Source organism: Lacerta agilis, chromosome 16 (genome assembly GCF_009819535.1).
Source record: "Lacerta agilis isolate rLacAgi1 chromosome 16, rLacAgi1.pri, whole genome shotgun sequence".
Taxonomy (NCBI): domain Eukaryota; kingdom Metazoa; phylum Chordata; class Lepidosauria; order Squamata; family Lacertidae; genus Lacerta; species Lacerta agilis.
The window spans coordinates 8,120,341-8,143,942 of NC_046327.1; the positions used below are offsets into that span (position 1 = coordinate 8,120,341).

General features: G+C 41.6%; 1 protein-coding gene across 50 annotated transcripts in view; it reads right to left on the reverse strand.

The window, feature by feature from the left end:
* Window positions 1-5,254: 5,254 nt before the first annotated feature.
* Window positions 5,255-23,602, reverse strand: part of PTPRD (protein tyrosine phosphatase receptor type D) — a 794,829-nt gene continuing 776,481 nt past the window's right edge. For 24 of the 50 annotated variants that reach the window (XM_033173226.1, XM_033173225.1, XM_033173224.1 and 21 more), the window contains 4 exons: window positions 20,875-21,000; window positions 13,161-13,315; window positions 11,992-12,127; window positions 5,256-6,200 (listed from right to left, as the gene is read on the reverse strand). In XM_033173226.1, the coding sequence (XP_033029117.1) occupies window positions 6,132-6,200; window positions 11,992-12,127; window positions 13,161-13,315; window positions 20,875-21,000 (486 nt within the window). In that variant the 3' untranslated portion in view covers window positions 5,256-6,131. Of the gene's footprint in view, window positions 6,201-11,991; window positions 12,128-13,160; window positions 13,316-20,874; window positions 21,001-23,602 lie in introns of all 50 variants that reach the window. The other 26 variants (XM_033173240.1, XM_033173242.1, XM_033173219.1 and 23 more) reach the window with 2 other exon arrangements.

Below are 23,602 nucleotides of genomic sequence, written 5' to 3' on the forward strand. Positions count from 1 at the left end.
CATTGGCCATTGCAAGAGATACGGAGGCAAAGTTTAGCATTTGCCGGGCAGGGGAATGCAAGCTTGAGTGGGATCTTAATAGACAATGTTTGAAACTTTTTTTCATTTTTAGAAAACCACACTATTACTCGAGATCAATGAATTCAGCTTACCAAAATAAAATCCCAGCACTCATAATGATGAAACACAGTCATAATGTTTAGTGTACTGGGAATAATTTCGTGCATTTTTAGCAACCCTCCTGTGTGAACAAAAGGAGTGTTGCAATACACAAAAAGGGTAGCGTATCTGTACAGGTGAATGGCAATCAGCGTCCCTGGTTTCTGAGTAGTTGTTGATAATAATAATAATAATAATAATAATAATAATAATATATACAAGTGCCATGTTGAGTTTGGTGTCCACCCTTACTTTTGTATGAAAAGTTAAATCAACTATTTGGTGCAGCTGTGAAGTAAACAGCACAATGTTTATCCACTCAAGACAGAACAAACATCACAATGTTTATTCGCTCAGGACAGAACAATGCAGTATATTTGCATTCTCCCATCCGTAAGTTTTTGATACTTGAGAAGCAGGCAGTCATGTTTTCTCCTGAATTTCCTGCAAGAGATGGCAGCTGTGGAGTTTGTTTCGTATCCTTTGTCATGTTCCCATTGGTCTTTAATTGTGGTGAGGGGGGTTGTAGTGATGCCACCCCTTTGCTGTGTCTCTGCTAGGAGTTTTTTCAAAGTTAGTAAGTGACCCGATGGCCGCTGTTTTGTTACTGGGTTGTTTAAGGAGGCATGTATTTGGTGGTGGGTCATCCAGGGTATTTGGGTATCCCCTGGGAACCAACCGAAGTCCTCTGGGTATAGAGTGGTGTATAAGTTGAATAAATAATAAATAATAATAAATCGATTCCTCTTCATCGCGTTGCGATTGGATCTCTAACACCCCCCACCTCCCGGTGTGGGCACAGCTATTCCTTGCTCCACTCCAGTTGGTCATTTCACAGTCACTCGGACCCTAAAGCCAATCGCTTGGCTTGGGGTGTGTGTGGCTGTGATACAATATTTAAGCCCTGTGCGTTGTTTGCTGGTTCTCTTTGCCTTCGCGCAGCGGATACCCCACCCCCTTTATCTGGTGTGTTAGCCTTGCTATGGTTGCCTGTTTTACAATGGGGGCCTGGTAGGAATGTTTCCATCTGGCCGATTGGCAGAGCCATTTGGTTTTCGCCTACCGCATAGCAATCGTCACAACTTTGAAAGGTTTGGCGGTTAGGCAATGGTGGGGAAGGGAGGTGCGGCCATCACCTGCCCCTCCCAGCTCAAGGGTATTCCGTTAAAGGAATCAGGGGTTGGTCTGGGTCTTGTTCAAAACCCCGCAGCAGGGACTAGGGCCATACCAGGACCCCACGGGGGCACCATGGGGAGCTCAAGTCGGTCCGCAATGGCGGGGCTCCCTCTGGCGGTGTTTCACCCTTTTATCAGATTCCCCGCAATGCAGGTGGGAGTCTGATATAGTTTGGATGATTCCAATGCCTAAGTCAATACCACTCACATTCTGTATTCAATAAAGTTGTGGCCTAAATTTTGCCCAATAATTTAAAACTAAAATCCCGTGTTACTGTGTCTTCATTTTTGGGCAGGGAGCTCTTACCTGCCCTGTTTGGAGACTGAATGCAGGACTCTGCACAGAGAGGAAGAGATCCAGCACGGACCTCTAGACGTTTTCAAAATAATTCCACACACAAACGTACTTGGTTTTCTAGTGCAACCAGTATGGTCCTGGTGTGGGATTCCCCTCCCCCCATCTGACAGAAGGAGAGACTTAAAAGGCTAAAAAGAAATGTGTTTTTATTGTTATTTCAGAAAGCAAGGCTTAAGAAAAGACAACCAGGGGCTGCATAACACTGACATTTTTATTAGAATTCTTTTGTAACAAATGGAACTTGTGTCAGCAAATAACTGATTTTCATACAGACTTTCTTTCGCCACCAATGTAACGAAGTAAGAAAATAAAAAGCACGCCTTTCATTCTGTAAAACATTTACCGCGTACTACTAATTAGAGGTAATTGTATTTTTTTAACAAGCCATTTTACAAGGTAATTTTTTATTTTGATTTTTTTGTGTGTGTTTATTTTTTGTTTTCAGTCTAGGCATCCAAAACGAGAGCAAAGAACACAACTTGTATTATCTTTGTAAAGACACTCCAAGCTTGAATGGCAAAGCCACGTAACAAGATGGATGACGGGAGCTGCAGCCTTCTGATATTCTGTTGGAGTATCAGGGCACTCGAGAACGAAAACGGAAAGAGAGATCACAAAAAACCAGAAAAGGAGCAGGGGAGGGAAAAATAATAAGGAGGAGGAGGAGGGAACTTGCATCATCTTGTTGCCCCTGCAAACGCCCTCCCCCCCCCTTTAAACATGTTTTGTGTTATTTACATACACACAAGTGGATTTTCATAAGCAGTTTCCTTACAGATGGGTTCAAGTAATAATACTATTGGGTGTAGAATCAATAGGGCAGTGCATAGTACAAAGGTATAGAAAGTGCAAATCTCCCTAGAGTAACCCCCTTCCTTCCCCCAGCCATCCTTGCCAACGTCTAACCATGCAAACCAGGTTTTTTTTTTCTTTCTTTTTTTCTTTATTAAAAAAAGAGCTAAAATAAAAGTTCTGTACAAATAATTTTTTGTATATATTTTGCGTATTTCTCCATTGTTAACTAATTACAAAATTATACATAACTACACATACATAGGTAAATAATAGCACCGTACTGGTTATGCTGATGAAACTGAAATTCTGAGCTTGGTAAATGGAAGATAATGACACCTACTAATTAGAGAGAGAGAGAGAGAGAAATCACTGCACAGCAAAGATACAGAAAATGGAATGCACATCAATGATTCGGAGAGAGTTCCTCATTAGAAGCAACTCCTGAATAGCAGTTTTGACGGGAATATGTGCGGCTATTTCTTCCTCTTCCTTGTCGCATGAAAACATCCACCCCTCACTCACTAGTGATTTCAAACAACGCTTTTCTCAAACAAATCAAATGATCTCTTTTTTGTTTTGCAGGGAAAAGGCCAATTGTTTTCACGAGCAATCGGCCTGCCTAGTGTATGTCTGCACATGGATTTTTTTTTTTTAATGCTCTTCTGTGTACATCCTGACCTCACAAGCCACATGACCCCCATGCGCAGCCTGCAGTAACCACTGCAGATTTCTATACAGGGCAAGGACGCACTCGAACCCCGTGCAAAATGGCGGCGGCATTCTGCCACGCACTTCCAATCTTGCGCTTACAAGTCCAGGACACAGAAAGTTCCTGTGCAGACATGCCTTTCCTCTATGCTTCTAAAATGTAGCATTTCCCCCCCCCCCACTGTGAGTGTCTGAAAATGGGTACTTTTGGCTAAAAGCATGAGTTCGCTGCATAATCTGGCACTTTAAAAAATACTATTTCGACAGAAACAAATAAAAAAAACCGAAGGAAACATATAGTGCACATTCTTCTCTGATTCTGATGTAAGTTAGAGAATCTCATTCTGAGGTAGCCTTCTATAATACATTATTATTATTATTATTATTATTATTATTATTATTATTATTATACATATATATGTTAATCCCCCCCCTCCCCGTTTTTGCATTTTTATATATAAAAGTGCTCAAATAGAATGCTTTCTAGTGTTTGGTCTTTTAATATATTTATTTCTGGTAGTGATGGGAAACATGGAAAAAGAGAAAGAATTGTAAGTCAAGATCAACTAATCACTTCCTTGGTGATCCTATTTTTAAAAAATAAAAAAAACCACATTTAAAATAATTCTTTTGATATTTATGTTCCAACATGGTGCTAGGCTGAACCCACACCAATGCGAGAGCGAATGGCTTCCATTATAGTGCCTCGAAATGTTTTGTACCGTCCACAATGGTGGGGGGGAGGGGGTCACATATAATCTTCCTTACGTTTATGCCTGTTGTCCGCTTGCCTGACCCAGCTAATCTCAGGAGGCCTTTTTAGCCTGAGTGAAGTGAACATGCTTTGGCCTCCAGTGAAAATTCGTGTGCATGGATATGAATCGAGACCCATTCTAGTCGCTGCTCCGGAGTCTACTCAGGGGTAAGCTACCTTCTCTTTTCCGCACGGTGCTCCTGGCTTCTGTTATGAAAGCAAATTGGGAGGACTTGCACCCGGATAAACAGCCCCTGACTACCCAACTGCTTGGGATAAACACGGGTTAATATTTAACACCAGGAATGCATATTCTTAAAAGACCTCTTTGTACATGTGTTGAAAAGCTAATGCTTTTTAATCGAAGAAAGGGGGGGTGGGTGGGAAGAGTGACACAGAGAAATATGAGTTCAACTAATGCAAATACAGACGAAACGAAACCCGAAGAAATGCTATCAAAATAGGCATCAAATATAAGGCACTCTAAATGTAAAAATTAAAATTTAAAAAAACAAAACCCCAGCATTTTCCATTAATGCTGTACGCCACAAAGAGAGTTCCGATTCAACAGAGCAACATGAGTTTGGCTTTGCCCCATTATACATCGTCAATGCACATGTCCTACCGTATACTATAGACAATTATACAAGTGAATACATTTTTAAAACATCTCGACAACTATTATATTACAACATTCTCCCCTCCTAAGGGAATATGCACTGACCTTTTTCCCACATGCACACTTCCTATATTTAGTATGGTTAGTTTATTGCACTAAGGTGTTACGCTAAGGTGTTTTCGTATGTGTGAGATGCGTGTACATATGATTTCCATCCTTTTTTTCCTTTTTTTTGGGGGGGGGGTTAGGACTGAGTTTCAAGTATCACTGATGTGCATTCCTCATTTCCCCTGGAAAACAGACAATGAAACAAAAGCCCTCAAAGCAAAACAATGAAATGCGGACATGTTCACCACTATTGTATGGACTGAATATAGCATTTTGGATTCCCCTCCCTTCCTCCACTGCTTCAATAACTCCAAGTCATGGAAGAACTGATATGCGATATATGCATTTCTGTCTATCTATCTACGTGCATAATTGTAGATTGATAGAGAGACAATAATAAGAGATACACATATATTTATAGATATAAAGAGAAAGGTGTGTGTGTGTTTAATAGCAGCTTTATACTTTGCGCTTCCCTGTTGATTCCAAAAGAAACAAAAACCAAAACCTTCCATATGTATATTAACTGATTTATATTTCATATTTAATAATAATAATAATAATAATAATAATAATAATAATAATAATAATAATAAATCAAAGTGTAAAAGCAATTATCTAAATGAGAATGTGGTCCTGGAGATAAATATAGGGCTGCACAAAAATGTGCAAATTTTCAAATTATTTAACATTTCTACAGCGAGATATTACAGGTAACAGTTCTACAGCATTAAAAAAACTACAATTCTGAAACAAAACAAAACAAAATGAACAGTTATGCAACTTTTTTTCTCTCCAAATTCACTTCATTGAATGATAAACTTTTGTTTAAAAAAAAAGGAAAAAAGTTTACACAGTTAAAAATGAAGCACAGGTCAGCAGTATCTTTACAATACTAAAAAACTAAATCAAGGACTTTCTTTTTAAACATTCGCCCTTTCCCCTCCCACCCCCCCCAAAGTGTTATTTATGAGCAATATGGTAGGAAGGGGAGATGCTGAAGCAAAGAGTTCGTCTTTTTTTTCCAGAGCAGCCAGCTACTGGCCCTTCGACAAACATCTCGCACTGAATTGCAGGACTCCCAAATTCCACGTTGTTAACTGTCATGCAATCCTGAACAAGATGATGGTTCTTTGCAGAATTTGCTCTCCCCTTTGACTTCAACCAAAGCTGAATCCTTGAGGTATCTGTAAAATGAAATCCTTCAGATGCCTCAACCAGTCTGGATTCTTTTATCATGTTTCTGGTAAGGTTTATTGAACTGTGAATTTGTTGGTCCACCCGGAACAGTTTTTGTTTGTTTGTTTGTTTGTTTTCCTTTTAATATTTTCCCACTAATTGGTCTTTAGTTAGGAGTTCAGAAGTACTTCTCAAGCACACTGTATGGCTCAGAAGAGGCTCTCTGGATCTTAAAGGGCCTGCAGTTAAAAATCCAGGATGGTCAGGGATTCTGTTTTACGTTGCATAGTGATCAAAGCTGCCCAGGTATTCTAGTGCGGCGCGGTAGCAGAACTGATATTGATCCTTAAGGGGGGAAAGAGAGAGAGAGAGAGAGAAGTTAAGATAAATCCATTTGCTGCTTTCTGGTTATAACACCGCCAATTTCTTACCCTTGAATGGTTAACAGAACTGGAGATGGTCGTGAGCCGTGCTGCTCTCCCTTCTAGGAGAAGTTCTTTGCTCCATTTAACCATGGTTTCATGTAACTTCTACACATTTACTAACCAGAACACCTACACCTTAACCAGGGTTTGGCACCAGCTGTGCTTCCCTGGCAAACCTGGGATCCTTCCCCCCCCCCAACATAATTTTTATTAAGTTTTCTCATAATTATAATTTAAACAAGAATGTACAACATTTATTAATTATGTATGTATACAAAGGTTTGTATCAATGAAAAAAATACTCTTATGCTTATATCATATACATAGCTTATACAGTTTGTAAAAAAAAAGAAAAAAAGGAAAAAAAAGGAACTGCTCCCCCCCGTTCTTCTTCTGTTTTCTTTTGTCACCTATTTCCACGGATATATACTTCTTTATTACATTTGTCATCTGTCTCATGTTATCAACTTAGTCCCATATTGTAGAACCTCTCCTTCCAATTTTTTTCTACCTACATTATCTTATATTGTTAAGTAATTTACTTGTATATATAACAATGCTAAATAATGTGCTCATATTCCATTTGTATCTTTTCCCTCTTAGTATTGTTTTGTATCTTCATTAATTTTCCAAACCTGGGATCCTTGGCATGTGTACCTGTGCAATAATATTTCTACAATTTCTGTTGTGGCTTGTATGAATAAGAGAAAATGAGCAAAACACCAGGAAGCTCAAGACCTTTCGTTTCCTGCAAATAAAAGATTCAGGTATCTTACTGTATGACTTTGCCAGGGAGGTCTTGGTAATTCTGGCTTCTTTAGAACAGACTGACGGCATGTGAAATGACATTATCTTCTGTGGACCCTGGACTTTGGAATACCTTGCTTTCAGATGCCCACCTAGCCCCAACTTTGGGCATATCCAGAAGATATGCAGAGGCACAGCTTTTTGCCCAAGCTTTCAGAAATGTGGTGACTGTTCACGCTACAGTTACTGATTTTACTGGTTGTGCTGTCATTGTAGTTGTTTGATATTAATAGTAGTTGTAGTTGTTTGATCTCAATATTGGCCCCGACGTGGTGGAACAGTCTATCACAAGAGACCAGGGCCCTGCGGGATTTGGCATCTTTCCGCAGGGCCTGCAAGACGGAGCTGTTCCACCTGGCCTTTGGGTTGGTTTCTGTTTAATCTGTTTATGCTTCATCTTTTATTGGTGGGTTATTTTGAAATTGAGACCTGCAGTTTTAATTGAATTTTTAAATTTGTATTTTAATCTGTTATTTTAAATTGATCGTTTTTATGGTTTTTTTGCTGTGATTTTAATTGATGTTAGCCGCCCTGAGCCCGGTTTTCTGGCTGGGAAGGGCGGGGTATAAATATTATTATTATTATTATTATTATTATTATTATTATTATTATTATTATTATTATTATTTATTGCATTATATTACTTTATGATTATGTAATCCACCCAGGGTATTTTAGTGCAGGGAGGGCAATAAGTGCACTTAATAAATTGTTACTGTTTCCTAAATCAATTATTGCTACTTGGGTGCTTAGAAGAAACCCCGTGTACCAGTTTCCGTTCCCATGGAAGTGGGGAGCAATGACTCCTCGTGCACCAAGAGCAATTCTTGAAATGCAAGCTCCTCCCAAAAAATAAAAATCCACAGTAAATCTAACAAAGGTTTAAAGCAGGCACAGGCAAACTCGGCCCTCCAGATGTTTTGGGACTACAACTCCCATCATCCCTGACCACTGGTCCTGTTAGCTAGGGATGATGGGAGTTGTAGTCCCAAAACATCTGTAGGGCCGAATTTGCCCGTGCCTTGTTCAAAGAGTAGGAGCAGTAATTTCTTGCACACTGTAATACCAGGACTGCTTTGCTATGGGGTTATTATATCCATGTTGCTTTGGAAAATGTGCAAATCAGGCCTTAGGTCTGTCTTAAATGTGTACTTTATTCCAATGCTTGCTATGAGCTGTGCTGAATGCTGTGGTACATAACTGTTTCACAAGTTTTTATATATGAAGGTCAAAGTACATCCATAATGAGGCAAAAGAAGAAAAATGTATATATTTTTTTACTAATAAACAGTTTAAGAGAAGGAACATCAAATCATCCAAAATGCAAACTTGCAAATTTTATTTTATATGTGTGTGTAAGTATTTGTTTCTAGGAACTAATGGGACATAAAGACATTTTTCATCTGCAATAATACTAGTAATAGAAAATAAATGGATTTTACTCTTCAGTTTTGTCTGAGTTATTAGGATCAGTGAGAGGGGAAATGGCCCAATTCCACTCTAAATAACTTTGTTTTAAAAGTTGTTAAAACTGTAGTGTTGGACTACAAGCCTGCAGTAAAAGATTTAGGAGCGATGTCCTCATCAATGTTTAAAACCCAGCGCCCTGTGCTTACACCTGGCCCGCAGACTCCCAAATCCATCCATCCTACATTGTCAGAGCTTCTCTCGTCCCTGGGAAGTGGCGTGCTTCCTCTTCGCCTCCTTTTCTCTCTGGTGTTCAAATTGCTGCATGTGTGCTTGCCAGGGCCGGATTTAGGTTTGATGAGGCCCTCAGCTACTGAAGGTAATGGGGCCCTTTATATGTCCAGCTTTCCTTTGTCAACAACAAATTGCCACTTTTTTGTGTTGAATATATGCTATATGGTAATTTATGGACCTGATAGGTATCTAAAGCCATTTGCACATGCAGAATGTAGGCACCCTATATATAGAAATGAGCAAACCAGAGATATTTTAGGGAGCAGGCTAGCAGGCGGGGCCCATTACCTACATCATAGGAGCCCACACAACACAAAACACTGTGGCTGTATGTAGGTTTTATTTTATTTGTTTTTTATCTTATATTTTGGAAATGTACATCCTGATTTTTTTCCTTTAATTTTTTTTTTGGGGGGGGGGCCCTCTAAGAGAGTGGGGCCCTAAGCTATAGCTTGTTTAGTTCATATGTAAATCTGGCACTGTGTGCTCGCCCACACTGGAGTTTACTGTGTGTTTGCAGCTGTCTGCATTCCCAGTTAATCTGCGCAGACCTCGAACAGCACCAATCTCAGTGCTTTTGCCCTGTAAAATTGGGTCTCACCAGATTTCCTTCCCACCCTCTTTCTAACAACTGCCCTGCAAAGTGCATCATTTTCCACAACCGTCTTCCTCCATCCTCTTTGCCAAAATGGGCAGGCTCCTTGTTATGTACTGAGTTGAATAGGATCCAAAATGCAGCAGTCTGATTGGTCCTAGAACAATAGGCTTGAGATTGCATCAGTCTGACTGGTCCCAGAACAATAGGATTCAGATTGCAGCAGTCTGATTGGTCCCAGAACAATAGGATTGAGATTGCAGCAGTCTGATTGGTCCACAGGAGCCACCCAATCCAGCTCCAGGTGGAAGTGAATCCGCACTCCGATTGGCATACAGGAGTATCCCGGAATTAGCCAATCACCTGGGGCCCATTGTGTAAATAGTGTATATAAAGCAAACGTTTTGGGGGAACTGCATTCCTCACTACTATAAGCTGAATAAAGAGCATGAAATTCACACTTGACTCCGAGTATATTTCACTCCTCTTCAAACCCAAGGTCATACTTGTGGGGCTCTGTCCAGCAATCTTATTTGCAGTGCCAGACCTGAACCCAAGGAACATATACACACACTCTCAGAGTGTCTTCCAGGTTCCTCCTCTCGCTCCCTCTTTTCCAGCTCCAGTTCCAGGGTCAAATGAGTTCTCCTGAAGAAAGGCAATAGCTGCTTGGCAGGACATTTGATTGTCCGTTCCATTCTTTCTCTCTTTCTGTGGCTGAGAAAGGGAGAGGAGCCGGCAATGGCTTTTTTTTATCAGGGGCTGAATAAATGGGGAGGTTTATGGGAGAGCAGTAAGAGAATATCAAGAGGATTTTTTTAAAAAAACTCTCTTTCTCACACTCAGAAAAACAACCAACAATCTTCTGCTACTACAACCAGTCACTGGACTGCAAGCAAATGCATTTCCAGCTGGGTGAATGGGTCTCTGCAATGGATGTCAATTTGTGTGTGTGTGTGTGTGTGTGTGTGTGTGTGTGTTTTGCTATTTTTTACTGTACATCTCCTTGAGATGCTTGTGTGGAAAGTAATTCATTCCTACTAATAATTATTCGTTCAATTGATTAGGCTTTTCTGCCATGGCAACTCAAAGTGACTTACAACATGTTAAGAAAAACAAAGAAACAAAAATATGCATACATTAAAACCAGCAAAAAAGGGGGGGGGAGAGGGAAGCTCCTACTAGATTAAAACAGCTCATCCATGAAAAACACATCCTGGGTAGTTATAACCAACGGCTTGGTTAAAAGGAATATTTTTGCCTAGCACCTGAATATATGTAATGACGGGACCAGGTAAGCCTTCCTGGGGAGAGTATTCTACAAGGTATAACACATCTTTCTCCCCACTGTACTTCTTGCCTGATGCCCCCCCCCCATTTGTGGCAAGGCTTCACTCTGCCACAAAAAAACATTCAGTTCAATAAAAAATTAAGGGACAGTGAAATGCAGCCAACAACAAACAAAGAAATGAAACATAGTTTTGACCATTTCTCATTATTTCACTTATTCTATAGCTACCAATGTGTGTGTGTGTGTGTCATAGAATCTTAGAACTGTAGAGTTGGAAAGGACCATGAGGGCCATCTAGTCCAACCCCTTGCAACGCAGGAAATCTTTTGCCCAAGGTGGGGCTCAAACACACAACCTTGAGAACCTGGACTGGTGGAATGTTGGGGGGGGGGAGAGACCAGTGGGGGATGGGAAAGACAAAGGGAAGGGTGATGATGGACAGGAGAGGGGTGGGGTAAAGTATGAATTATTAGGGAATGAAAGGCTGACCATGGTACTCCGACACCAGAGGGAAAACGGACTATGAGAATGGAAGAAATATTGTACTTGTTAAAATGTGTTGTTTTTTATATATTTGAAATTGGAACCAGAAGAAATATAGGCCACAGCATAACAAAGTTAAGTGAAGAGAGGATAAAAGAGGTTGAGAGGTGTAATTCGATGTTTTATTTGATAAAAATAAGATTATAGATTTGAGATATGTTGATAAGAATAAGATTTAAGGTTTAAGATATATTGATTATAATTATAAGATTAAGATTAGATGTCAGAAAGTAGATTTTACAATGTTACAAAGTTACTAAAGAAGATTAGAAATAAACGCAAAAGAAAGGATGCGAGGAAGTCCCAAGTTTAGGATTATAAAGAAGATAAGGATGAGGAACTAATTGTTTTGTTTGTGTGTATTTTGTGTAGTTTGTGTAGCGTTTGTATTTTGTGTACTTTTATTTTGAATATCCAATAAATTCCTACTAAAGACAAACACAAAACCTTGAGCTATCCCAGCCCCCCTATACAGTGGTACCTTGGTTTACGAACTTAATCAGTTCCGGAAGTCTGTTCTTAAACCAAGGCAGCGAAACCCAAAGCAGCGAGGGACTCAATTTACAAATGGAACAGACTCAACAGGAATCGGAACATGTTCTGCTTCCAAGGCAAAGTTCACAAACCAAAACATCTACTTCTGGGTTTGCAGTGTTCTTAATCCAAGTTGTTCATAAACTAAGCTGTTCTTAAACCAAGGTACCACTGTGTGTGTGTGTGTGTGTGTGTGTGTGTGTGTGTATAATAAGTGGAAGAATGACAAGTTATTCTTACCTCTGTCTGTACCATGGCTGGCCGTTGTGTCCTTAACATTTTGACAGTCTGGAAGATATCTACAACACCTTCGTATCTCATTCTTTCCAACACAATGCTCAGGGTTATGAACACTCCGGTCCTTCCAACACCGGCACTGAAGAAGGAAAAAAGGAAAGTGAATAATTTGGCTGACTGCTGAGCTGCAGAAACAGTATGTCATATGCACACAGACCTTTGACGCTCCATAAATATCTTTACACGGCAACTGTAGATTGCAAGGTGATCATTATTTGACAAGCTGAAATGGATTTGGAAGTGAAGTGTTGGATACTGTGGAATGATTTGAAGGGATTCTTAGTTTTTTAACCATATACAGAATGGCCATTATAAATAGAAACCACAACACTTATAAATGTTTGTTCCAAACGTGTTTTTTCCAACAAACAAAAAAAGCAAGCTTGTTAGTCCAATTGCAATAGCGGGAGAAAATTATTTTCATGGATATGGCAAAGTCCAAAGAATCAAGGCAATAAGGATTGGGATCATCTGGCAAGGGCACCTTTTCTTGTATCGGTTAAAATATTGGTGTTATTGTTTGCAGACCGCAAGTTTATGCCACAGAGAAACAGCCCTTCCTGGCTGCCAGATTGGGGGAATGGCCTGGCTTGCTGTAGAAAATTGTAATGATGGCGAATGAAAGTAGCTTGTAATGACTGAAACACATGGTGATAAATTGAGAAATGGATGCTCCTTCTACTTCATTTCTCTTGTACAATCTAGGAAAGCATTTAGTATACATAAAAATCTCTGGGATGGCTTTTATTGCAGGAGGCGGAAATCCTATTATGAAAAGCAGGTCAGTATGATTATCGCCCCCTATTTTTGATGATGATATTTATTCATACATACATACATACATACATACATACCCTGCCTATCTGGCTCAGTTTCCCCAGCCACTCTGGGCGGCTCCCAATAGAATATTAAAAACAATAAAAACATCAAACATTAACAACTTCCTGAAACAGATAGGAGAACATGGTGAGATTTGAACTAAGGACCTCCTGGATCACAGCACTATACAACTTCCACTCTCATTTGCTCCCCGCCCCCAAATTAACATTCTGTCAAGCCGTTTCATCAGTTTTCATCTCATCAATGGTATCTTGACGGTGGTTATTACTTACCTACAGTGAACCGAGATTGGCCCATCTTGCCCAAACTGCTCTTTTGTTTTATGAACTTGGCCTATGAAATCAATAAACCCTTCTCCTGACTTTGGCACTCCTTGCTCAGGCCAATCGGTGAACTGGAACTGCCTCACCGTCCGAGACTGGCCGTCCTTGAATGAAATATACACACATAGGATATGCAGCACAGTAAGGCAGAAAACAAGGTTGTTTTTTGAGGGGGGGGGGACTAGCAAAGGGAAAAATAACCCACAATGAGCAAAAGGAGTGAAGACACTTCTGAGACAATGCTGACAAGGCATGTGTTTCTCTTGTCGTTTTACAGTTGGTAAAACCACACTGACATAAGAATTCAATTTCATTGACCACAGTGATGCTCAAATTGCTCCCTGCATTGGAAAGGATCTTCTCTGACATTTAAATCCTGGAAAAACAGAGTCTTTAAGGGACAAGGAAACTGTGAGCCAGTTAAGTGGGACTTTCCCTTTGAAATTGTTCTCTGTAATTCTATTACTGCTTGGTACGGCACAGCCTCCAAGATGGACAAGAAAAGGCTCCAACGAGCAGTAAGAATTGCAGAAAGGGTAATTGGTGCTAGCTTGCCTTCAATAGAGACACTCTATGCTACCTGAGTTAGGAAGAGAGCAGAGGGAATTGCCGCAGATCCTTTGCATCCCGGTCATCATCTGTTTGATTTACTTCCATCTGTTCGTCGCTACAGGACTTTATACACAAAAACAGCCAGGCACAGGAACAGTTCCCCCCCCCTTGTGCCATTAAACTGTTAAATTCGTAGTTGGCAGCATTCAGATAAATTATATGGTGTAAATAAGTTTTGACGGACGTAATAACGGAATGCTGAATGGTTTAGTTTATGTAAAATATGCTGGGATTTGTTTTATGCAAAATGAGCCATGGGAAGAGAAGAAGGGAAATCATTGATATTTTAAGTTTGTTTAAATGAATATTCTAAAATGTAAAACAGAAAATTTATAATAAAAATTATAGAAAATAAAGAGAATAAACTATTTTGCATGCAGCACAAAACAGGCCTCAGTGCCGGATTCAGACTGCCTATTTTTTGTGTTTAGTGTCTCGTTTGACATTGCTGGCTTAAGTATGCGCAGAGCACAATGCGGCACATCACCGAAGGATCTGATCACAATTGCTGCGCTTCCTCGTTTTCGCACGTTGTCAATCTGTGTAAGCTGCGACATTTAATAGAAGTGACACAAATTGAGCTATTGCTGTTAACCTTCATGCCTCCCGGATACCTCAGACTTCCTGAACGTCTCTGCTTTCCCGCCATGGTAAGAGAAACACAGCAGATGCCATGTCACTCTGCCTGTGAGCTATAACTGTACAGGGGAGGAGGAGGAGGAGGAGACGGGAAGCTATTGCCAGATGCCAATCTCTTAAAACGGCACCTTTTTTTGCAGAATGAAACCAATGAATAACCTCAATGATTATGGGAATTCCGATACAGCAGCTTGGAAGCTGAGGGCAAGGGGGGTGGGGGGTGGGGAATAATTACACACCAACCAAAGCATTCAGCTATGATTGCCTTGACATAGAGGTGAATATAGGTTGCTTAAAATAATAAACCCAAACAAAATGATAACTTAGTTGATGCTATTCCTCGAGTAGGCTTTCATTTTCCGTCAAATTCCACAGGTACATCCTTCAGCAATGATGTCTGCAGGAGGAGGCGGCGTTTACAATCACTGGAAATCAGCAAAGCCCAATGAAAAATTATAGGCTTGACGCAGACCTATAACTCATCTTGTTCATCTTAAATATTTTAAATAGCAGAGACTTCTCTTTTGCCTGATTAAAGCACTCGGTGGCTAAGTACTACAGTCATGTGGATAATTGTCAAAAGACACCGGAGCCATTATTCAGTTTGTAGCATTCTGCTGAGATGGTCTTGAACCAAGGAGCGCTTTTGCTTCGTTAAAAGTGCCTTTTACTTAAGAGGAAATGCCAGCAATTTACTTGAAGCGGACGTGAAGCAAAGCTTGTGAAACCTGCAATGCCAGCAAGTTACTTCACAAATCGCAATCCCATTCTAACGTCACACTTTCACTGCAAGCAACTGTGCCAGCACAAACGCTTAGCGTCACGGTGTACTAATATTTGTCAGCTAAAAAGATCTATGGGATATGTCTCTCTTCTCAAGGTATTTTGGGTTAATAACTTAGTGCCTACTGGCTTTTGAGAAATCCCAGCACTGCATGTCATGAAAGGCCAGAACAAATATCTATAAAAGACATTTCTATCTTGCTTTAATAACTTACATATTATTTAAGGCTGACACCAAAAAGACTGCCCCAAAACTGCCTAGAAATCGACTCTGCTCCTACACTACTGGCATGACGAACAGTCTGTCCTGAAATTTAACGAGTTGCTCATTTATGGCAGTCACTAAAGGAATGCCAAGAATCTATTAACACCTTTGGATTGTATCCTCTGCAGCTACGAAGTAGTTCAGGCTTTTTAGTTACGTCTTCGCTGGAAGGCAAAGCAACAACGAAATATTGCTATTTTCATTGCACGCAAACACACACCTTTGGGCAGCTGTCTGATTAAAACAGTTAATTGAGTCCATTCTCAATCTAAGAACTAGGTGACCATCTGGGTTTCTATCTCTCCATAGATAAAATCAGATGCCTTTGAAAACAGTTCTGCACAGTATAGAAAGTGTTTCTCACAGATATCATTGCTACAGAAGTGCTGTGTGCAACAGCCCCCTTTTGTCGACCCTGATCGTTAACACAGGATGCAAGTGCAAAGCAGAAAGCGGGAAGTAATTATGTGACACTTCACACTGTAATTCATACTGGAAGGTGGGAATAACACAGAGCTACTTTCACCAATCTAGATTCTTCAGTTATTGTTTACGGCTCACAACATTACATTGTTGCTGCCATTTTTGATGTGTGCAAAAAAGTAGTGAACACAGCCATAATAAGAAGTATTGATTTTCCTTTTTATAAGTTGAGAGATGGGAATCCTGTTCCTATAGGTGTGCACATCTTGTCCCTATAGATCTGTGCATATACTGTCATGTGGTGCTCACAGGTGCCATTGCACCTGTTTAGGGAAGTTTTTAATCTGTGATATTTTAAATGTACTTTAATATTTGATGGAAGCCGCCCAGAGTGGCTGGGGAGACCCAGCCAGATGGGCAGGGTACAAATAAATTATTATTATTATTATTATTATTATTATTATTATTATTATTATTACTTTCACCAGTAACTCCTATAGCAACTGCAAAAGAGCTCAGTAAATAACCCTTCAGGGATCCACAGTACACAAATGTCTGTTTCCTCTTCATACTCAGTGTTAGAAACCGAGATATCAAAGCTAGGAGATAAATGGCACCTTAAACCTAGGTTATGGGTGCAACAATGGCATGTCTAGGTGCGCTTTTTTTTTTGGTAACAAGAATATAAAGCTGAAAATGAATGAACTGCAGCTAAAATATCATGTTCATTTTTCACATGGTCTAGACCAGTGTTTTTCAACCTTTTTTGGGCAAAGGCACACTTGTTTCATGAAAAAAATCATGAGGCACACCACCATTAGAAAATGTTAAAAAATTTAACTGTGCCTATATTGACTATACATAAAGTAATTTTTCAATTTTTCCCACGGCACACCAGGCAACATCTCGTGGCACACTAGTGTGCCGCGGAACAGTGGTTGAAAAACACTGGTCTAGACCTTCCCCTGCCCACCTCCCTAATATTTTTAAGAAGGTCTCTTCTCCAGTTTTCAGAGAGTAGCTGGAAGTAAGGGGGGGGCAGAAAAAGGTCCTCCTTTCCTTCCACTCTGCAGTTTTAATCTGAAATCTTGGGCGCAGTACTGCGCCCAGAGCTCAAAAACTGCTCGTCTTCATGGAATTCCCTGTCGCCAAATGCGCGTAGAACAATGGGAGTTTGAAACACTGTTTATGCTCAGTTCCTGTCTGCATGGGTTTGGCCTCTCCTACATTACACATTTCCACCTAAAACATGTCCACATTTTATTGGATACCAGAACTGGACCTCTATCCTCCCTTCTGTTCTGAACAGAGGAGAGAGAGCGAGAGCAAGAGCATGGCGGTGGCTGATTTTTGTGTCTTTCCCCCTCATTGATGGGAGACATGCCCACTCCATTTTGTGGTTGCTTCTCTTTTTATTATCTTTTAAACGTGGCAGCCATTTTTGTGGTATGCCACAACACCATAGCAGCCATGTTTTAACTGGCACCCGTGTCGCTTCATCAAAATTCCAAATTTCCCAGTGGTCCAAATAGGCTGCCACCTCCTGTTTTATATATACGATCTGCAGAATTCAAGTCAAGGACAATTTTTTTTTAAAGAATCAAGCTTGAAACTTCTCAGGCAATGTCTGCTGGGACCCACCCCCTGCCCAAAGCCAGAATGGGATGGAAAAGAATTTCCAGCGGTTGGAGTAGGGATTCGGTATCCTGCGTCGTGGTGAACTTCAAGTAACCAAGTCCAAAATGATTTAGGGCTTTAAAGGTCGATGCCAGCACCAAAATACACCACCAACTAGTGTAACTGGTAGATATAGGTGTACTGTGTTGTAATTGCCTGGTGCCTGCCACTATCTGGATAGCTGCATTTTGCAATTTGAAGTTAAAGGCAGGCATGGTACTGGTTCAACCTGAATGACAGCCGTAAGTCTGTCCTGTTGGAAGCAAAAGAGCCTAACTCTGGCTACAGCAAGCGCAATGACAACTACTATATTAGATTTTGCACTTTCAGACTCGAGTTTCCTATGATTTAACAGCTGGGTTTAGGAACTCTCCCATGTGGCTGCATTCCCTGCGTCCCCACAGTATATCTTCTTTGAGCCAACTTTTTAATACAGTAGTACCTAGGGTTATGTACGCTCTGGGTTAGGTACTTTTCGGGTTACAAACTCTGGTAACCTGGAACTGCAACCCGGAGCGCGCACAACGTGCAGATGCGCAGAGGCGTTCTGCGCAGTTTGCACATGTGCAAACCGCTACTTCCGGGCTTTTTGTTCGGGTTGCGTCCTTCTCGGGTTACGAACTGTAACCCTGAACCAATTACGTACGCAACCCGGGGTACCACGGTAAAGGTAAAGGTAAAGGGACCCCTGACCATTAGGTCCAGTTGCAGACGACACTGGGGTTGCGGTGCTCATCTCGCGTTACTGGCCGAGGGAGCAGGAGTACAGCTTCCGGATCATGTGGCCAGCATGACTAAGCCACTTCTGGCGAACCAGAGCAGCGCACGGAAACACAATTTACCTTCCCGCTGGAGCGGTACCTATTTATCTGCTTACATTTTGACATGCTTTCGAACTGCTAGGTGGGTAGGAGAACTTTTCAATAGCAGCAGCAAAAAGCAGCAATCCTTTTGAGCTGAGGGAAGGCTCAGAGTTTTAGGAAGCTGAGCTAGAGTTTTTAACGGAGAGACATTTTGCCCCTTGTACGCGCAACAGTCTGTTAGGTTTCTCTAATCAACGTTATTGCTACAGGGCTTCCAAAAATGGAGACGAGTAGGGGGTTTATCCTGCCATTGAGTGTGAAGTGTTACAAATCACAGCTTGAAAATGGCTTGAGCCAGGCCTATAAAAATGTTTATATACAGTTAATCTTATATCAGCACCGAACCTCCGACTCAGCTGTTCAGATAAGGAATGCAAAATGAAAATTAGCCCGTCAGGGTCACGGCCGTGTAGCTCTTCTCTGCAGACAGATTAGAACGCCGAGGAATAAGCTATGCCAGGAATCAAATTATAATGTGTAAATCTTGTCAAGCCTCCCTTAAGAATGCCATTTGCTCTGCAGTTTTTAAATCACACCACATTAACCTTCCAGCTCACAAAACCTAAAGGGCTGTTCCAAAACAACAACATCTTTAAAGACTTAAGTGGAGACAATTCCTTTAAAAAGTATTGGGAGACGACGGATTGAGTAAGGGAAAAGGTGAATAGCATTTTGGTCTTCTGATCAGTTAACTGTGCTCCATTACAAAAAATCATTGGTTGGATCCAGACTTAGTCATACTTAAAATAGATCCACTCAAATCAATAGAACCGGTAATTTATGTCTGTAACTTAAATTAGTTAAGGTGTTGGGAATTGGAGCTCTGTGAAGGGTAAACTACAGTTCCTAGGATTCTTTGGCAGAAAAAAATGTGTTTTAAATGGGGTATACATAACCATCCAGATCTGCCCCCCCTCCCCTTTTTGCACAAAATGAAATACTTATTCACTTATGAAAGTGAGACTGCAGTTTTAATTTTTAATTTTGTATTTTAATCTGTATTTTAAATTGATTGTTTTTATGTTTTTTGCTGTGATTGTATTAGTGTTAGCCGCCCTGAGCCCGGTTTTTGGCTGGGAAGGGCGGGGTATAAATAAAAAATTCTTCTTCTTCTTCTTCTTCTTCTTCTTCTTCTTCTTCTTCTTCTTCTTCTTCTTCTTATTATTATTATTATGAAACTTTCATTACCAAGAGATACACAGTTATTTGGGATCCACTGTTGGCTTGAAAATAGAATTACCAAGGTCGATATAGATTAGGCTTCCTCAACCTCGGCCCTCCAATTGTTTTGAGACTACAATTCCCATCATCCCTGAACACTTGTCCTGCTATCTAGGGACCATGGGAGTTGTAGGCCAAAAACATCTGGAGGGCCAAGGTTGAGGAAGCCTGATATAGATGGAAAATACAACAAGGAGGCCTCTGTTCCCATGGGAAGCTAGCAGGTCTCGGACCAAGGCACAGTTTGGTTGCTGGGTACATCAGGAAACCAAGGGCAGTATGCAAGCAAACTGTCCTTTCAGTGCAAGGATTACTGTTAGCTCAATTGGACTTTACCCTTCTCCTTCCTCTGTCCCCCTCCCCCTAAAAACTGCTCAGGGTGTGGGTGTGGAGAAAACCCTAGAATAAATTGGGGGACACAGAGGGGGAGGAGGGAAAGTTACGTTGTGCAAGCAAAATGCCTTGTGATGTCTGAGTGGTTATAGTAAGTTAGTATGATGTTGAAAACAACCAGAAGAAGAAGAAGAAGAAGAAGAAGAAGAGGAGGAGGAGGAGGAGGAGGAGGAGGAGGAGTTTGGATTTTATATCCCGCTTTATCACTACCCTAAGGAGACTCACCCCTTCATGGATCACTGCCTTGTCCTGGCGAAGGAGCTTGGATAACTCCAAGAAGCTATGAGCTATGCCGTGCAGGGCCACCCAAGACAGACAGGACATAGCCGAGAGTTTAGACTAAATGTGATCCACCTGGAGAAGGAACTGGCAAACCACTCCAGTATTTTGCCAAGAAAACTCCATGGACATAAAAAAGGAGAAGCTTTGAGAAGAAAGTGAGCGTTTCCAAGGCGTGCTCTGGTTCATGGGGTCATGGAGAGTCGAACATGACTAAGACAACTACGGTAAACAACAACAAAAGGAGTCTCAAAGCGGCTAACAATCTCCTTTCCCTTCCTCCCCCACAGCAAACACTCTGTGAGGTGAGTGGGGCTGAGAGACTTCAGAGAGATGTGTGACTAGCCTAAGGTCACCCAGCAGCTGCATGTGGAGGAGCGGGGACGCGAACCCGGTTCACCAGATTACGAGTCCACCTAAGCGCTGGCATGTGGCTGGAAGGGTGGGAGATGCAAAGGTGTATCACACTGAAGTATCAGGCAACTGGACCTAGTTCTGTTGAACTTACCCTGGCATCTGTGACCTTGAACTCCCTTAGGATGTACTGCGGCATGTTGTACTCTGCCATGGGATCCACCACAAAGTACTGATACCTGGCTGAGCGCTCTGCTGGCCAATACTGGTGGCATTTTTCCTGCAAAAGGGGGGGGGGGGGGAATAAGACAATTCGTTTGTTTAGATTTCTATGCCACTCTTATCTTCCAAGGAGGTTGAAAAAATCACACTTGCTGTACTTTTCCATGTATAAGAGCAGGGTTTTTTAAAAAATTAAAAAACAATGTTAAAAATTGGGGGTCGTCTTATACACGGATAGTGCATTGGGGGCTGGACTTGTGATAGGTTTGTGTCGCGAGCCTGAGATTCTCAGCGGCTTGTCGGCATGTTATCGGTGGCTGTTGATGATTGGGTGTCACTGCGGCAATAGGGTGGGCTATTGCCGGCTTCTGGCGGTGAGGGGACGCACGATAAGTGGCTTTAGCGACGCATGCGAGTGGCAGCGTAGTTCATTGGGTGAGCGATTTCCTTCACCCCCCCCTTAAAAAAGCTCAACAGCTATGGGCCACCCTCCCCCCATTTTCTTAATTTGAAGTCCCCCCAAATAGGGGAAATGTTATACATGAAAAAAGCTATTGAAGGTTGAGCATTTACCGGGGAGTTAGCCCCCCTTGAAAACGAGAGGACTTGCTTATGAGTAGACATGCACAGGCTTGCACAGTGAAATGTGCCAGGCAGTGGCGGAGGAAGCCGCTTGGGTGCGGAGCCTCGGGAGTCTGCCTGCCTCCTCCCACTCAGCCGCCCTACAGCTGGGGGGCGGGTGGACCGTTTGGGCAGCACGGAGGCTGCATGCGCCGGAGCCACCGCGTCTCTCCCAGCAGAGACACGTGTCTCGGGTGCGCTGCAGGTCCCGCGGTGAGTGCTGCACGCCATTTTGTCACCCCCCTCAGTGGTGACACATGGGGTGGGCTGCCCTTACCGCACCCCCTTCCTCCGCCACTGGTGCCAGGACAAATAAGCAAAAGCCCACCCTCCTCACTCTCTTCATCCAGCATCTGCTCCCAGTTCTTCCTTGTCCCTCAAAGCTGCCGCCAGTCACAGTTCTGCCATTAATTAACAAGCTCAAGTACTTGAACTGCACCAGCCTATGTATCTTCACTTCTCACCCTCATTCTGCCTTTACTGGGTTTGCCTGAAACGATTCTTTCTAGCTGCTGCCCATTTTGTTCTTCATGTTCACAGCTACCTTCCTCTTTTCTCTTGTCTCCTCTGATAGCTCTTGAACACCATTGCCCTATGACTGCATGCATCTAAATTCTTTCCCCACTTGTCTCAAAGACTCTTCCCTCCTGATTGTGTTGTACGCTAAAACTAACAAATGCTTTATGTATGTGAAGCACTCGGATTTCCCTACTGCTCCCATCCCAACTTTAACACCCATTAGGGTCAGCTCTTAAGGAGCTAACTTTTTAACAACAACCTCGAAGGCCAGAAATGCAGTGCTTTTGTAAAATGCAGAGAAGCTCGTGGTTCTTGCGTGGACTCCAGTTGCGAAAGTCTGGAGAGCCCATAGGATTTTGGGTGTGTCCAAATAGCAATGTGCATGTTTTATGAGTGGGTAATATTGCTCTTTTTGATAATCGATTCATTCGTCTGGCAAATGTCTGAGGAAGCAACACGATCATCAAAATACAGTTTAAGGCTGTGAACAAATTGCCAGAACTGCAAGAGATAGGAAAATAGGTACTGGGCAATTTAAAAAAAAAAAAAAAAGACGTAAAATTAAATTATTACAAGACTGGCTTAAAAGTTATCATCCATCTACAGGTGAAACTCAAAAAATTAGAATATCGTGGAAAAGTCCATTTACGTAAGCAATCCTTTTCATTAGCTACTGGAGTTTAATATACGAGATAGACTTGTGACATGCAAAGCGAAATATGTCAAGCCTTTGTTTGTTATAATTGTGATGGTTATGGCATATATTCTTTGTCTGGATTGCACCACTTCTAAGACAGAATACTCCTTCATTTTTTTTTCAAACTGACCTGCACACAGAAATGTTCCACCTTAGACTTTCCCCTGCCACGCTAGCATAGCTATCAACCTTCCTTTTTCTTGCATTGGGAAACGGCCATAGCTGTCAACTTTCCCTTTTTTGCAGTGGGAAACGGCGCTGGAATAAGGGAATTTCCCACAAAAAAAGGGAAAGTTGACAGCTATGTGCTAGTTTTAGGAATACATGAATGTTCACGGGGAAGCATTCAATGATGTGAGCCTTGGCCTGCACACCAAAGAAGCGATGCAGTTAAGACAAAAGACAGGCACCTCTTCTGATGTTTGCAAGAACTAAGCCATATGGGCTTGGACTAGTTGACCCTATGGGTTGACTCTACACTTCAGAACATATCCAACAACCCCCTGTAGTTATATTGCAGGAGAAGCTCTATAGTCACTGGCTAGGTGTTTTTCAAGGGAAGTCACCCTCCATTATTATTATTTTCATTGAGTAACCTGGAAACAATGTTTAAGAACTAACGCTCTCTATAAACCTTAGCCTATATTCTTGACATGATTGGGAGCTACAGGAAATGCCGCTCTCCAGATCATATGTTGATGTTGTATGTATATGAAGACATGCTAGTTATATACCGTATTTTATGCTCCATAAGAGGCACTTTTTCCCTCCTAAAATGGAAGGGAAAATCGCTGTGCATCTTATGGAGCGAAGGCTTCGCTCC